Source organism: Mustelus asterias, chromosome 6 (assembly GCF_964213995.1).
Source record: "Mustelus asterias chromosome 6, sMusAst1.hap1.1, whole genome shotgun sequence".
NCBI lineage: Eukaryota > Metazoa > Chordata > Chondrichthyes > Carcharhiniformes > Triakidae > Mustelus > Mustelus asterias.
Genome location: NC_135806.1, coordinates 6,801,647 through 6,819,369, shown reverse-complemented (window position 1 = coordinate 6,819,369; position 17,723 = coordinate 6,801,647). Strand labels below are relative to the sequence as shown.

Genomic DNA, 17,723 nt, shown 5'->3' with positions numbered 1-17,723 from the left:
CTGCGGTTGTTTTCTATAGAATCACTAATTGCTAACAAAATGGAATAAGGAGGAGCTTTAAAAAATCATCATTTAATACAAACACTGTTGAGGTTTTGTTTTACACTCAGAATAAGAGAATTGGATAAATAACTGAGGTGGAAAATTCTACAGGGCTACGGACCCTACATAATTACAATGGGCTTTGAAGAAAGTTCCTCTTTGCGACACCATCAGCCATAGAATCAAAGGATCCCTACAGTGCAGAAAGAGGCCATGCGGCCCATCGAGCCTGCACTGACCACAATCTCACCCAGGCCCTACTCCCGTAACCGTACATATTTACCTTGCTAATCCCCCGGTCAAGTAGGGTCAATTTAGCATGGCCAATCAACCTAATTCGCACATCTTTGGAGTGTGGGGGGGAAACCGGCGCACCCGGAGGAAACCCACGCAGAATGTGCAAACTCCACACAGATAGTGACCCAAGGCTGGAATTGATCCTGGGCCCCTGGTGCTGTGAGGTAGCAGTGCGAGCCACTGTGCCACCGTGCCGCCCATGTAGCCACCAATTTCTGCATAGCAAGATCCCAGAAAGAGGTGAATGATAAATTTGTTTTAGGTTGATTGAGGGAATGAATGTTGGTTAGACACCTGGGGGCGGGATTGTACGACCTCGCTCAACCCGAGACCAGAAAATCCTGCTTGGGGTCAACGGACCTTCCCATCGTCCGTCCCTCGCCTGCTCCGATTCCCGTGGCGGGCAGGGCGGTAAAATTCCAGCGCTGGGGAGACCTCCGCTGTTGTTCTTTGAATAGTGTCACAAGATGTTTTACATCCCCCCCCTGAAAGGGCAGTCCGGGGCTGAGAAGCTCACCTGAAAAACAGCGCCTCCAACAGTACGGCACACCCTCAGCACTGCACCTGGAGTATTGGCCTGGATTGTGTGTTGGGAATGGGAGTCGAACCTGCAATCTTCTGACTTGGGGTAGAGGGGATTTGCTCCTTCAGCTTCTGGGGGAGCGGGCTTAAAGGGCTGTAGCCTCTTTGCCTGGCAGGATAGTGGCTGGGAGCTATCCATAGACAACCTGAAAAGGATGGTGAACATGGATTCAGTAATTTTCATTCAGGGAAATTGGATAAATAAGTGAAGAGGCGAACTTTGCAGGCCCTGGATAAGTGTGATGGGCTGAATAGCCTTCCTGTCTGCTGTATCGTAGATTATAGAATCCATACAGTGCAGAAGGAGGCCATTCGGTCCATCGAGTCTGCACTGACCATAATCCCACACAAGCCCTATCCCCGTAATCCTGCATATTTACCCTGCTAATCCCCCTGACACTAAAGGGTAAACCTAACCCGCACATGTTTGGACTGTGGGAGGAAACGGGAGCACCCGGAGGAAACCCACGCAGACACGGGGAGAATGTGATTTGATTTGATTTATTATTGTCACGTGTATTATCATACAGTGAAAAGTATTGTTTCTTGCGCGCTATACAGACAAAGCATACTGTTCATAGAGAAGGAAATGAGAGAGTGCAGAATGTAGTGTTACAGTCATAGCTAGGGTGTAGAGAAAGATCAACTTAATACGAGGTAGGTCCATTCAAAAGTCTGACAGCAGCAGGGAAGAAGCTGTTCTTGAGTCGGTTGGTATGCGACCTCAGACTTTTGTATCTTTTTCCCGAAGGAAGAAGGTGGAAGAGAGAATGTCTGGGGTGGCGTGGGGTCCTTAATTATGCTGGCTGCTTTGCTGAGGTAGCGGGAAGTGTAGACAGAGTCAATGGATGGGAGGCTGGTTTGTGTGATGGATTGGGCTACATTCACGATCTTTTGTAGTTCAAACTCCACACAGACAGTGACCCAAGACTGGAATCGAACCAGGGTCCCTGGCGCTGTGAGGCAGCAGTGCTAACCACTGTTCTACCGTGACACCCATCATCTTCTAAAAATACTGGGGCACCTGCTAAAAACGATGGGTGAAAAATTCCTGATTTTCCTCTGAAATGGAGTTCAGCCCAGTGATGGTGGTTTTAAATTTGCTCATCCCTCCAGGCTGGAGTTCTGAGTTCTCCATTGCATCAAACAGACATTGGAAGTATGAACATGCTGAGCTGTCCTCCCAATGTTAAATGGCTGTCGCAGTGTGCACAGCACTATGTAATGAGCTCATGTTTGCCTATTCTCTTCAGTGAAGGATCCACAGCAGGAAGAAGGGACCAGTCCAGTTCAAAAGCCTTCAGGGGGATGTTTGAAATCACTGACCATTCGACACAATTGGACTCCGCTGTCTCCGGAGAAGGACGAGATCGCCCCCGACAAGGTCGGCAGATTACATAGTGACATCCTGGGGCTCACCAATGAGCTTAACGCACAGAGGGTAAGGCACCTGCCTCTTAGTAGGAGTGTTTGTGCAAGGTTACTGAGATTGGAACAAAGCATATCTGAGTTGTGTTTCCAAAAGGTTATAGAATCATTGATTCGTACAGTACGGAACGATGCCATTTGGCCCATCAAGACTTTGTTCTTCGAAGAGCAATTCAATTTGCCCCCACTGCCCCTTCCCTTGCCCCCACTGCCCCTTCCCTTGCCCCCACTGCCCCTTCCCTTGCCCCCACTGCCCCTTCCCTTGCCCCCACTGCCCCTTCCCTTGCCCCCACTGCCCCTTCCCTTGCCCCCACTGCCCCTTCCCTTGCCCCCACTGCCCCTTCCCTTGCCCCCACTGCCCCTTCCCTTGCCCCCACTGCCCCTTCCCTTGCCCCCACTGCCCCTTCCCTTGCCCCCACTGCCCCTTCCCTTGCCCCCACTGCCCCTTCCCTTGCCCCCACTGCCCCTTCCCTTGCCCCCACTGCCCCTTCCCTTGCCCCCACTGCCCCTTCCCTTGCCCCCCCACTGCCCCTTCCCTTGCCCCCCCACTGCCCCTTCCCTTGCCCCCCCACTGCCCCTTCCCTTGCCCCCCCACTGCCCCTTCCCTTGCCCCCCCACTGCCCCTTCCCTTGCCCCCCCCACTGCCCCTTCCCTTGCCCCCCCCACTGCCCCTTCCCTTGCCCCCCCCCCACTGCCCCTTCCCTTGCCCCCCCCACTGCCCCTTCCCTTGCCCCCCCCACTGCCCCTTCCCTTGCCCCCCCACTGCCCCTTCCCTTGCCCCCCCACTGCCCCTTCCCTTGCCCCCCCACTGCCCCTTCCCTTGCCCCCCCACTGCCCCTTCCCTTGCCCCCCCACTGCCCCTTCCCTTGCCCCCCCACTGCCCCTTCCCTTGCCCCCCCCACTGCCCCTTCCCTTGCCCCCCCACTGCCCCTTCCCTTGCCCCCCCACTGCCCCTTCCCTTGCCCCCCCACTGCCCCTTCCCTTGCCCCCCCACTGCCCCTTCCCTTGCCCCCCCACTGCCCCCCCACTGCCCCTTCCCTTGCCCTCCCACTGCCCCTTCCCTTGCCCCCCCACTGCCCCTTCCCTTGCCCCCCCACTGCCCCTTCCCTTGCCCCCCCACTGCCCCTTCCCTTGCCCCCCCACTGCCCCTTCCCTTGCCCCCCCACTGCCCCTTCCCTTGCCCCCCCACTGCCCCTTCCCTTGCCCCCCCACTGCCCCTTCCCTTGCCCCCCCACTGCCCCTTCCCTTGTCCCCTCCGCTGCCCCTCCCTTTGCCCCCCCACTGCCCCTTCCCTTGCCCCCCCCCGCTGCCCCTTCCCTTGTCCCCCCCGCTGCCCCTTCCCTTGTCCCCCCCGCTGCCCCTCCCTTTGCCCCCCGCCGCCCCTCCCTTTGCCCCCCCGCCGCCCCTCCCTTTGCCCCCCCGCCGCCCCTCCCTTTGCCCATACCACTGCAATCTTTTCCCATCACCTTTGGATGGTTTGTCAGGTTCTCCAAGGGCATTGAAAGAAAGACCTTAGTTTTATATGGAGCCCCGAATCATTTTACCGACAAAATTTAAAATGTAGTCGCTTTGGAATATAGGAAATGTGGAGCCAGTTCTCTCTCCGCAAGTTCCCATGAAATACTCTGACATAATAACTAAATCTGTGGGTGACACAGTGGTTAGCACTGCTGCCTCACAGCGCCAGGGACCCAGGTTCAATTCCGGCCTTGGGTGACTGTCCATGTGGAGTTTGCACATTCTCCCTGTGTCTGCATGGGTTTCCTCCGGGTGCTCCAGTTTCCTCCCACCGTCCAATGATGTGTGGTTTAGGTTAATTGGCCATGTTAAATTGCTCCTTAGTTTCCAAAGTTGTGCAGGCTAAGTGATTGGCCATGCTAAATTGCCCCTTAATGTCTCAAGATAGTTATGGGGTTCAATGGGATAAATGGGTATGGATAGAGGACGGGAGTGGGCCTGGGTATGATGCTCTGTCGGAGAGGCGGGTACAGTTACAGCATATAAAATACATTTGGACAGGTACGTGGATGGGAAAGGTTTAATTTGATTTGATTTATTATTGTCACATATATTAGTATACGGTGAAAAGTATTGTTTCTTGCACGCTATACAGACAAAGCATACCATTCATAGAGAAGGAAAGGACAGGGTGCAGAATGTAGTGTTACAGTCATAGCTAGCCATCAAGTCTGGTGCAGACTTGATGGCCCGAATGGCCTTCTCCTGCACTGTAGGGATTCTATGATTTCCTTTCTTAAAGGGCATTAGTGAACCAGATGGGTTTTTACAACAATCAGTGATATTGTTATGGTCATCATTATTGCGATGAGCTTCAATTCCAGATTTTATTAATTGACTTTAACTTTCACCAACTACCAGCCGCCGTGTCCCTAGAGCACTCGCTGGGGCCTCTGGATTACTAACCCAGTGATATTACTACTGTGTCGCAATCTCTATCTTAGTTGGATGTTTTATACCAAATCACGGCCCCAATTGCACAACATCATCACTTTCTACCCAATGCATCATGTCACTAGAGTGAGGTGGAAGTGGTAGCAATATTGAAACCACTTTTCATTCCCTACACCATCACAGTCCCAAATCTACATGAAACAGCGCAGTGTGCTGTCTGCCATGTGTCCTGCTTAAGGAGGTTCCTCAACTGCAGAGTGTGTTCAAGACTGATTGATAGGTGGCGATTGGCAAAGGGAAATTGGGGTAGAGAGTTGGTCATTATTGAAAGGTGGAGCAAATCTGAAGGATAAGTGGCTCACTCCTGCTTGACGGTATCGTACCTTTAAGAAATATATTTGTGGGTGGCACAGTGGTTAGCACTGCTGCCTCACAGTGCCAGGGACCCGGGTTCGATTCCTAGCTTGGGTCACTGTGCAGAGTCGGCACGTTCTCCCCGTGTCTGCGTGGATTTCCTGCGGGGGCTCCGGTTTCCTCCCACAATCCAAAGATGTGTGGGTTAGGTTGATTGGCCGTGCTAAATTGCCCCTAGTTTCTGGGGGAGTAGCAGGGTAAATATGTGTGGTTACAGGGAGAGGGTGGGGTTGCTGTCGGTGCAGGTTCGATGGGCTGAATGACCTCCTTCTGTACTGTAGAGATTCTATGATTCTGTGATATTTTAATCATGTTTCTTTGCAGCTGTTTCAAGCAGTTAAGACCATAAGACCATAAGACCATAAGACATAGGAGCGGAAGTAAGGCCATTCGGCCCATCGAGTCCACTCCACCATTCAATCATGGTTGATTTCAACTCCATTTACCCGCTCTCTCCCCATAGCCCTTAATTCCTCGAGAAATCAAGAATTTATCAATTTCTGTCTTGAAGACGCTCAACGTCTCGGCCTCCACAGCCTCCACGGCCTCCACAGTTCCTAGCATTTTATTGGCACCATTCTATCTGCAGCCAGTCTCCTTTAATTGTTCCTGAAGCAATATAATGGACATCATGTTTATTTTTAATCTGGGCTGTTGCAGTGTCCTGGGGTTTGATGATCCTTTTGGAATTGCTGGGTGGAGCATGATTGACACGCCAGGTGCTGCCTGGGGACAGTTTTTTTCCCACAGATGCTGTGTGGACTACAGACAGAAAGCAGTGTCTCTTGTTTTTCCCTCTCCCTGGAGTTGGAAATTCTGCCGTCTGTGAGTTACTGTTAGAAGCAGGTGGAGGCAGGCAGAGTCTCAGTCTCTCTCTCTCCCTCCAGAGGCGTTTTGGAAAGTTTCCGGCCTGGGTCATGCAGTCCAAAAATGTGCAGGTTAGGTGGATTGGCCATGTTAAATTGGCCATTAGTGTCAGCGGGACCAGCAAGGGTAAATACGTGAGGTTACGGGGATAGGACCTGGCTGGGATTGTTGTCGTTGCAGGCTTGATGGGCCAAATGTCCACCTTCTGACTGTAGGGATTCTATGATTCAAGCGTTTGCTAGTTTTATTAGATGGTAGGAATGGAAAAGCCATTTACACATGGGCTGAATGTCCACCTTCTGACTGTAGGGATTCTATGATTCTATGATATCACCTGCTCCTGTTACTCACGGCATTCCAAGTGATTTGAAACAGATAAGATTCTGAGAGTCTTGGCAAGGTGCTGGGAGGATGTTTCCCCTGACAGGGGAACCTGGAACTCGGGCATACAGTTTCAAATGAAAGGGTCTCCATTTAAGATGGGGATGAGAAGGAATTTCTTCCCTCGAAGGGTTGTTATCTGTGGAGAGCAGTGGGGGAGAGAGTTCCAGAGATTAATGACCAGCTGCCTTCTCTGCTAGAAGGAAATCAATTCCAGATCCTCATTCAGGAGAAAAATCCAATAGAACCTGGGGAAGGAACTGGTACTGGCCTGAACTGGTACTGTTCTGAACTGGCACGAACTGTTCTGAACTGGCACGAACTGTTCTGAACTGGCACGAACTGTTCTGAACTGGCACGAACTGTTCTGAACTGGCACAAACTGTTCTGAACTGGTCTGTACTGGTCTGTGTGCCTTAAATTGGAACTCCAGTCCAGAGCAGTACCAGTCATTTCCAAATCCTGAATCTCTCCACATAATTAAAATTCTTTAGTGCTGGTAAGGGGAAAGATTTAAAAGGGACATGAGGGACAACTTTTTCACACACAGGCTGAAGTGTTTGGGATGAGCGGCCAGAGGAGTTGGTAGAGACGGGTACAGTTACAACATTTAAAAGACATTTGGACAGGTACACAGAGAGGGAAAGGTTTAATTTGATTTTGATTTGATTTATTATTGTCACATGTATCAGCATACAGTGAAAGTATTGTTTCTTGCGCACTATATAGACAAAGCATACTGTTCATAGAGAAGGAAAGGAGAGAGTGCAGAATGTAGTGTTACAGTCATAGCTAGGGTGTAGAGAAAGATCAACTTAATACAAGGTAGGTCCATTCAAAAGTCTGACGGCAGCAGGGAAGAAGCTGTTCTTGAGTCGGTTGGTCTGTGACCTCAGACTTTTGCATCTTTTTCCCGACGGAAGAAAGTGGAAGAGAGAATGCCCGGGGTGCGTGGGATCCTTGATTGTGTTTAGAGGGATATGGGCCAAACACGGGCAAATGGAACTAGTTCAGTTGAGGAAACCTGGTTGGCATGGAAGAACAAAGAACAGTACAGCACAGGAAACAGGCCCTTCGGCCCTCCAAGCCTGTGCCGCTCCTTGGTCCAACTAGACCAATCGTTTGTATCCCTCCATTCCCAGGCTGCTCATGTGACTATCCAGGTAAGTCTTAAACGATGTCGGCGTGCCTGCCTCCACCACCCTACTTGGCAGCGCATTCCAGGCCTCCACCACCCTCTGTGTAAAAAATGTCCCTCTGATGTCTGAGTTATACTTCGTCCCTCTCAGCTTGAGCCCGTGACCCCTCGTGATCGTCACCTCCGACCTGGGAAAAAGCTTCCCACTGTTCGCCCTATCTATACCCTTCATAATCTTGTACACCTCTATTAGATCTCCCCTCATTCTCCGTCTTTCCAAGGAGAACAACCCCAGTCTACCCAATCTCTCCTCATAGCTAAGACCCTCCATACCAGGCAACATCCTGGTAAACCTTCTCTGCACTCTCTCTAATGCCTCCACGTCCTTCTGGTAGTGCGGCGACCAGAACTGGACGCAGTACTCCAAATGTGGCCTAACCAGCGTTCTATACAGCTGCATCATCAGACTCCAGCTTTTATACTCTATACCCCGTCCTATAAAGGCAAGCATACCATATGCCTTCTTCACCACCTTCTCCACCTGTGTTGCCACCTTCAAGGATTTGTGGACTTGCACACCTAGGTCCCTCTGTGTTTCTATACTCCTGATAACTCTGCCATTTATTGTGTAACTCCTCCCTACATTATTTCTTCCAAAATGCATCACTTCGCATTTATCCGGATTAAACTCCATCTGCCACCTCTCCGCCCAATTTTCCAGCCTATCTATATCCTGCTGTATTGCCCGACAATGCTCTTCGCTATCCGCAATTCCAGCCATCTTCGTGTCATCCGCAAACTTGCTGATAACACCAGTTACACCTTCTTCCAAATCATTTATATATATCACAAATAGCAGAGGTCCCAGTACAGAGCCCTGCGGAACACCACTGGTCACAGACCTCCAGCCGGAAAAAGACCCTTCGACCACTACCCTCTGTCTCCTATGGCCAAGCCAGTTCTCCACCCATCTAGCCACTTCTCCTTGTATCCCATGAGCCTTAACCTTCTTAACCAACCTGCCATGTGGTACTTGGTCAAATGCCTTACTGAAATCCATATAGACGACATCCACGGCCCTTCCTTCATCAACCGTTTTTGGGCCGAAGGGCCTGTTTTCGTGCTGTATATCTCTATGAGTTTATGACTCTATGTATCACCCCAGTAGACCTTCTCTGCACTCTCTCTAGAACTTAAATCATTTTGTTTTTTTTCAGTTTTTGAGGTGGGATTGCAAGATTTGTTTTAAAATGAATTGTTAGGTTGACCGTTTGACCTTTGCCGATTTTATTGGTGGCAGGAATTGGTCAAGCTCTTGCACAGGGCCCTCGAGGCGGCACAGCAGGAGAAGAGAGCCTGTGCCTCGTACCTCTCCGCCGATGATTCCACCCGCCTGGAGCTGGTGCGGCACAAAGTCCGGCAGATCGGGGAGCTGGGAAAGCGGATCAGCCTGCTGGAGAAGGAGAAGCAGGAGCTGGAGCTGAGGCTGCGGCTGCAGACGGATCTGACCGATGAGTTGAAGCAACATGCCCTGCTGCTGATGGAGAAGAACCACGCCAAGCAGGAGGTCATCTTGAAACTCTCCGAACAGATGGCCAACGAAAACTCCCTCCCAGAAAACTGTGACAAACTCACCGCAGAGACCATGAGAAAACTGGAGGACAGAATTGCACATCTCAAGGTAATTTGGTTTTCTGATGATAATGTTAGCATTCATGTCGAGAGGGCTAGACTCCAAGAGCAGGGATGTACTTCTGAGGCTGTATAAGGCTCAGGTCAGACCCCATTTGGACCATTGTGAGCAGTTTTGGGCCCCGTATCTAAGGAAGGATGTGCTGGCCTTGGAAAGGGTCCAGAGGAGGTTCACAAGAATGATCCCTGGAATGAAGAGCTTGTCGTATGAGGAATGGTTGAGGACTCTGGGTCTGTACTCGTTGGAGTTTAGAAGGATGAGGGGGGATTTTATTGAAACTTACAGGATACTGCAAGGCCTGGATAGAGTGGACATGAAGAGGATGTGTCCACTAGTAGAAAAAACTAGAACCAGAGGGCACAACCACAGGCTAAGGGGACGATCCTTTAAAGCAGAGATGAGGAGGAATTTCTTCAGCCAGAGAGTGGTGAATCTGTGGAACTCTTTGCCGCAGAAGGCTGTGGAGGCCAGGTCATTGAGTGTCTTTAAGACAGAGATAGATAGGTTCTTGATTAATAAGGGGATCAGAGGTTATGGGGAAAAGGCAGGAGAATGGGGATGAGAAAAATATCAGCCATGATTGAATGGCAGAGCAGACTCGATGGGCCGAGTGGCCTAATTCTGCTCCTATGTCTTATGACAACACAAACTTATATTTGTGTAGGGACAGGAGGAGGCCATTTGCCCCTTGAAGGCTGTTTGCCACTTCATGAGATTGTAGCTAACCAGCCCCCTAACTCCACACACACCGTCTTTGCCACACATCTCTTCACAAACTTTGGCTGACAAAACCTTTCAGTGTTGGATTTAAAATGGACAATAGATCTCGTATTGTTTGCAGAGGATTTCCCAAACTTCTACCACCCTCATGCGCAGAAGTGTTTCTTAACTTTGCTCTTGAGAGGCTTGTCTCTCACTTTCAGACTGTTTCCCATTATAAAACATTGCGGAGCACTTGGCAGGAGTCATTTACCCACCAAAATCTGACACCAAGATGCACAATGCCCAGTGACCCAGTTTGGGTTTCGCCAGGGTCACTCAGCTCCTGACCTCATTACAGCCTTGGTTCAAACATGGACATAAGAGCTGAATTCCAGAGGTGAGGTGGGAGTGACAGCCCTTGACATCAAGGCCGCATTCGACCAAGTGTGGCATCAAGGAGCCCTAGCGAAACTGGAATCAATGGGTATCAGGGGGAAAACTCTCCGCTGGTTCATACCTGGTACATAGGAAGATGGTTGTGGTTGTGGAGGGTCAGTCAGCTCAGCTCCAGGACATCTCTGCAGGAGTCCCTCAGGGTAGTGTCCTAGGCCCAACAATCTTCAGCTGCTTCATCAATGACCTTCCCTCCGTCATAAGGTCAGAAGTGGGGATGTTCGCTGATGATTGCACAATGTTCAGCGCCATTCGCAACTCCTCAGATAGTGAAGCAGTCCATGTTCAAATGCAACAAGATCTGGACAATGTCCAGGCTTGGGCTGACAAGTGGCAAGTAACATTCGCTCCACACAAATGCCAGGCAATGACCATCACCAATAGAAGACACTCCAACCACCACCCCTTGACATTCAATGGTGTAACCATCACTGAATCCCCCACTATCAACGTCCTTGGGGTTACCATTGACCAGAAGCTCAACCATAATAAGGGTTGGCACGGTAGCACAGTGGTTAGCACTGCTGCTTCACAGCTCCAGGGACCTGGGTTCGATTCCCGGCTTGGGTCACCGTCCGTGTGGAGTTTGCACGTTCTCCTCGTGTCTGCATGGGTTTCCTCCAGCTGCTCCGGTTTCCTCCCACAGTCCAAAGATGTGCGGGTTAGTTTGATTGGCCATGCTAAAAAATTGCCCTTAGTGTCATGAGATGCGTAGGTTAGAGGGGTTAGTGGGTAAATATGTAGGGATATGGGGTTAGGGTCTGGGTGGGATTGTGGTCGGTGCAGACTCGATGGGCCGAATGGCCTCTTTCTGTGCTGTAGGGTTTCTAAAAAAAAATATCAGTGGCTACAAGGGCAGGTCAGAGGCTAGGAATACTGCGGCGAATAATTCACCTCCTGATTCCCCAAAGCCTGTCCACCATCTACAAGGCACAAGTCAGGAGTGTTATGGAATGCTCCCCACTTGCCTGGATGGGTGCAGCTCCAACAACACTCAAGAAGCTCAATTCCATCCAGGACAAAGCAGCCCGCTTGTTTGGCGCCACATCTACAAACATCCACTTCCTCCACCACCGACACTCAGTAGCAGCAGTGTGTACCATCTACAAGGTGCACTGCAGAAATTCGCCAAAGATCCTTAGACAAAGCCTTCCATCTAGAAGGACAAGGGCAGCAGATACATGGGAACACCACCACCTGCAAGTTCCTCTCCAAGCCACTCACCATCCTGACTTGGAAATATATCGGCCGTTCCTTCGCAGTCGCTGGGTCAAAGTCCTGGAATTCCTTCCCTAACGGCATTGTGGGTCAACCCACAGCACATGGACTGCAGCGATTCAAGAAGGCAGCTCACCACCATCCTGCCCCCAGGGCAACTAGGGATGGGCAATAAATGCTGGCCAGCCAGCGATGCCCATGTCCCAAGAATGAATAATTTTTTTAAAACGAGGCGACTTGGGGACCAAAAGATTGGCCAAAAGGGCAGTTTTAAGGAACGCATCAAAGGAGGGGTGAGAGTGATATGCAGGAGGTTTAGAGAGGAAATTCCGGCACTTAGGGCCCAGGTAGCGGAATCACGGTCACCAATAGTGAAGCGATTAACGAAAGTAACCCTTTGTGCAGTCATAGCTAAAATTTGATGGATTATTTAACACAATGGGTAAAAGTGGTGGAGTCCAAGTTCATTATCCTCCTTATCTTCACCAACTCTTCCAGCCCACCAGAATTTCTGAGCTCCTCCAATTGGCCAATTTCTCCCTCAGTGTACCCAAACAGGCGCCAGAGTGTGGCAACTAGGGGATTTTCACAGTAACTTCATTGCAGTGTGAATGTAAGCCTGCTTGTGACACTAATAAATAAACTTTAAAAAGGGGCGGCATGGTGGCACAGTGATTAGCACTGCTGCCTCACAGCGTCAGGGACCCGGGTTCAATTCCGGCCTTGGATCACTGATCTGCGTGGAGTTTGCACGTTCTCCTCGTGTCTGCGTGGGTTTCCTCCAGGTGCTCCGATTTCCTCCCACAGTCCAAAGATGTTTTGGTTAGGTGGATTGGCCATGCCAAATTGCCCCTTAGGGGAATAGGTGGGAATAGCTAGGGTAAAGGGTTATGGGGATAGGGCCTGGGTGGGATTGTGGTTGGTGCAGGTTCAATGGGCCGAATGGCCTCCTTCTGCACTGTAGGGATTCTATGATTCTACGATTTCATATGTGTGGCAATAGCCCAGCTGTGGCTTTGATTCTTCCTAACTCTGTGACCACCTTCAGCCCATGGAGATTCCTCACGCATCCACAATTTCCATCGCTTTGGTGTCTGAATCTTCAGCTGCTAAGCTCTGAAATTCCCACTTCCCCAAACCTCTCCTTTCCCATGCTCCGGAATGCCTCCCTCTGTGACTGAGCTTCTGACCATTAACGTGGCCTTAACATGTCCTGGCGTGGCTCAGTGTCAGTTTGTTTTGTTTGTTCATGGGCTGTGGGCGTCGCTGGCTGGGTCCAGCATTTATTGCCCATTCCTACATGTAGGCCAGACCGGGTAAGGATGACAGATTTCCTTCCCTAAAGGACATTAGTGAACCAGATGGGTTTTTCTGACAATTGATAAATGGTTTCATGATCATTAATTGACTTTTAATTCCAGATTTTTATTGAATTCAAATTTTACCATCTGCCCCTGTAGGGTTTGAACCTCGGTCTCTGGGTAACTAGTCCAGTGACAATGCAACTACACCACAGCCTCCCCTGTGAAGTGCCTTGGGATGTTTTATTACATGAAAGACACTGCTATATAGATCAGAGAATCATAGAATCCTACAGTGCAGAAGGAGGCCATTCAACCCATCGAGTCTGCACTGACCACAGTCCCAGCCAGGCCCTATCCCCATAGCCGCATGCATTTACCCTAGCTAGTCTACCTGATACCAAGGGGCAATTTACCATGGCCAATCAACCCAACCCGCACATCTTTGGACTGTGGGAGGAAACAGGAGCACCCGGAGGAAACCCATGCAGACACGGGGAGAATGTGCAAACTCCACGCAGACAGTGACCCAAGCCGGGAATTGAACCCGGGTCCCTGGCGCTGTGAGGCAGCAGTGCTAACCACTGTGCCATCATGCCACCCCCATATAAATGCAGGTTGTTATTCTTTACCTATTGAAAGGCAGAATGCAAATGGGGACCTCACTCTCTCGCATATTCCAAACCATTGGGTTTATTGAAAGAAGATTTAGTTTAGTTTGAAAATAGTTGTGAATTTGAGGGAAAAAAACAGCAGGAACCGGTTTAAACGTAAGGTGTGTAAGAGTTGGAGAATCTGTATCGATGCTTATTCGATGGTTTATAAAATCTTTTTCTTTTAAGAAACCATAGTTTTTGATGTTTGAAATTACCGTCACATTTCTTCAAATCCACTTTTAAAAACACTAAACCATTGTTACTGTGAAGTTTACCTGTTTGAACTTCTTTATTTGACAGGATGATCAAGATGCTTACAAAACCCAAAACAAGTTCTTAAACTCGGAGATCTACCAGGTTACCAAGCTTTGGCAGGCCACTGCTGATCGGGAGAAGGCTCTGGATATGAAGGTATGGGGTGGTCATGGTAGACACTGCGACCGGGATTCCCTCCCTGACAGTGCCGCAAGACAACTTCCACCACACTGACTGTAGCAGCTCAGCAAGGCTACTCACCATCACCTTCTCGAGGGGGAGGGAGGTGATGAGGAACAGGCTGCTGGATTTGACCCTGACATCCGTATCCTTCAGAATGAATAAAGCATTTGAGCTGGGATCGTTACAAACAGGATCAGGAGTAGGCCATTCGGCCCCTCGAGCCTGCTCCATCATTCGGCAAGATCATGACTGATCTGATTGGGCCACTTTTCTGCCTGTCTCCCATAACCCGTGACTGTCTTGTAGGTTAAAGAATCAATTTTGAATATATTCAACGACCCAGCTTCCACTGCTCTCTAGGGAAGAGAACTCCAAAGACTAGCAACCCTCGGAGAGAACTAATACCGGGGCGACACGGTGGCACAGTGGTTAGCATTGCTGCCTCACAGCTCCAGGGACCCAGGTTCGATTCCCGGCTTGGGTCACTGTCTGTGTGGAGTTTGCACATTCTCCCCTTGTCTGCGTGGGTTTCCTCCGTGTAGTCCGGTTTCCTCCCACAGTCCAAAGGTGTGCGGGTTAGATACATTGGCTATGCTAAATTGCCTCTTTGTGTCCTGGGATGCGTAGGTTAGAGGGATTAGTGGGGTAAATATGTGGGGTTACGGGGATAGGGCTAGGTGAAACTGTTGTCGGTGCAGACTCGATGGGCTGAATGGCCTCCTTCTGCACTGTAGGGTTTCTGTGATTTCATCTCCATCTTAATGGGAGACCCCTTATTTTTAAATTGGTGCCCCCTCCCCCAAGTTCTAGATTCTCCCATGAGGGGAATCGTTGTCTCACATCCACCCTGTGCGGGTCCCTCAGACTCCTCTGTGTTTCAGGAAGGTAAGAAGTTTAACAACACCAGGTTAAAGTCCAACAGGTTTATTTGGTAGCAAAAGCCACACAAGCTTTCGGAGCTCCAAGCCCCTTCTTCAGGTGAGTGGGAATTCTGTTCACAAACGTTTGTGAACAGAATTCCCACTCACCTGAAGAAGGGGCTTGGAGCTCCGAAAGCTTGTGTGGCTTTTGCTACCAAATAAACCTGTTGGGCTTTAACCTGGTGTTGTTAAACTTCTTACTGTGTTTACCCCAGTCCAACGCCGGCATCTCCACATCATGACTTTCAGGAAGGTCACACCTCATTCTTCTAAACTCCAATGTGGCAACTTGTGCAACCTTTCCCTGTACCACAAACCAACCACTCCAGAATTAGCCTAAAGAGAATTCTCTGAACTACTTACAATGCAATTATATCCTTCCTTAAGTAAGATGACCAAAACTGTAGACAGCGGTCCAGGTGTAGTCTCACTGGTTTGTGTTCTCACCAGCTTGTTGGGCAAGGGGTGATTCTTGCTTTGGTAAATTCAGACATCAAATAAGTGGCAAGTCCCAGATTCAAATCCCAGATGAGCCTTTCAGACCAAGTCAGGTGTTCTGTTCACTTCTTGGGGGTCTTTTAGCTCAGTTGGCTGGATGGCTGGTTTGTGATGCAGAGCGATGCCAACAGCACAGGTTCAATTCCCGTACCGGCTGAGGCCTTGCCCCACCTCCTCAACCTTGCCCCTCGCCTGAGGTGCTGACCCTCAGGTTAAATCACCACCAGTCAGCTCCCCCCCTGCCTCAAAGGGAGAGAGCAGCTAATGGCCATCTTTGAATATGGTGACTTTACCGTTGCCTGTGGTGTCACCAGTGCCCTCTACAGTTGCAGCAAGACTTCCCTTTTAGCAATAAAGCCCAACATTCCATTTGCCTTCCTAATTAATTCCTTTACCTGGGTGCTAACTTTTTGTGATTCATACACAAGGTCACCCAGATGTACCACAGCATTCTGCAGTTTCTCTCCATTTAAAGAATATTCTATTTTCCTATCCTTCTGATCAAAGTGGACAACATCACATTTTCCAATATTACGTTTCATCAGCTATTTTTGTCCACTCGCTTAACCTGGGGCGGCACGGCAGCACTGCTGCCTCACAGCGCCGGGGACCCGGGTTCGATTCCCGGCTTGGGTCACTGTTCGTGTGGAGTTTGTACGTCCTCCCCGTGTCTGCATGAGTTTCCTCCGGGTGCTCCGGTTTCCTCCCACAGTCTGAAAGACATGCTGGTTAGGTGTACTGGCCACGCTAAATTCTCCCTCAGTGTACCCAAACAGGCACTGGAATGTGGCGACTAGGGGACTTTCACAGTAACTTCATTGCAGTGTTAATGTAAGCCTTACTTGTGACACTAATAAAAAAAATAAACATTCCTTTGTAGCCTCCTCACAATTTTCTTTCCTACTTACATCAGCAATGGCTGATCCAAGTCGTTGATATAGATTGTAAATAGTTACAATAATAAATAGGGACCCCAGAACTGATTCCTGTGGCACTCCACTAATGGAGCAGCGCTCCGAAAGCTAGTGGCGTTTGCTACCAAATAAACCTGTTGGACTTTAACCTGGTGTTGTTAGACTCCTTACTGTGTGCACTCCACTAGTTACAGCTTTTCCTCTGGGAAATTGTGCTGCCAATTTAACAATTAACTCAACTTTTTCCCTTAGTTTTGTCTTGATCCTTGTTCAGTAAACTGCAGCGGGTTCTGAGGGGAGAGTGTGAGAGGGAGCTATGCTAAATGAAGTGTGTGTGTGAGAGATGCTCTCCCCCTGGTGGCGAATGAGCAAATTCCTCCCATTGCATCTGATACATTCAAAATGCAAGCTGATCCCACGAAGAGTGCATCTGACGCAGTATGGCTGGTCAGAATATCTAATGATTGTTTTTTTCACAAATCACATCCATTTTCCTTCAGCCCTCTCTGTGTCACACCTCCCTCAGTTACTGAAGTCAATGAAAGGAATTTCTGATGCAACTCTCAGAAAGTTATTTCCACATCGTAGAATCCCTGCAGTGCAGAAGGAGGCCTTTCAGCCCATCGAGTCTGCGCCGACTCTCTGAAAGAACATCTTACCCAGGCCCACCCCCGGACTTATCCCATAACCCTGTGCATTTACCCCACTAATCTACACATCTTGTGACACTAAGGGGCAATTTAGCACAGCCAATCCACCTAACCCGCACATCTTTGGACTGTGGGAGGAAACCGGACTACACGGAGGAAATCCATGTAGACTCGGGGAGAAGGTGCAGACTCCGCATGGACAGTGACCCAAGACGGGAATCGAACCCGGGTCCCTGGTGCTGTGAGGCAGCAGTGCTAACCACTGTGCCACCCTGTGTCAAGTTTTTGTACACATAGTTGGGGCAATTAGCTAGTAAATAACTTAATGCTTTTTTTACATTAATGGTTCCTGTTTAAACATCAAATTTCCTGTATTTATAAAAGATAATAACCTCATTTGTTTGCACATTGAAGGACAGTTTAAAGCAGCATTATTCTTGGTCCTCACAGCCCTTCGCATTGTCAGATTGTTTGAAAGTTTGCAACCCTCTCCACGCTGCGTGGAATGCACTTCTTAATTTTCCCCTCTGATATTCCACCCACCCTTATTGTGACAAATAACTCAGCGATTTGCAACAGCCTGACACCAGTCCTTGTGGAAAAGCTGATGCGACCATCTAATGTACACATCTTTGAACACTAAGGGGTGACTTAGCACAGCCAATGCACCTAACCCGCATCTTTCGGACTGTAGGAGGAAACCGGAGCACCCGGAGGAA

The 17,723-nt window shown here is 49.6% G+C and overlaps 1 protein-coding gene across 4 annotated transcripts in view; it reads left to right on the top strand.

Moving 5' to 3' along the window:
- Window positions 1-17,723, top strand: part of tbc1d2 (TBC1 domain family, member 2) — a 63,456-nt gene that overhangs the window by 24,185 nt on the left and 21,548 nt on the right. For 3 of the 4 annotated variants that reach the window (XM_078213960.1, XM_078213958.1, XM_078213961.1), the window contains 3 exons: window positions 2,175-2,362; window positions 8,862-9,242; window positions 13,885-13,995. In XM_078213960.1, the coding sequence (XP_078070086.1) occupies window positions 2,175-2,362; window positions 8,862-9,242; window positions 13,885-13,995 (680 nt within the window). The remainder of the gene's footprint in view (window positions 1-2,174; window positions 2,363-8,861; window positions 9,243-13,884; window positions 13,996-17,723) is intronic. The other variant, XM_078213962.1, reaches the window with a different exon arrangement.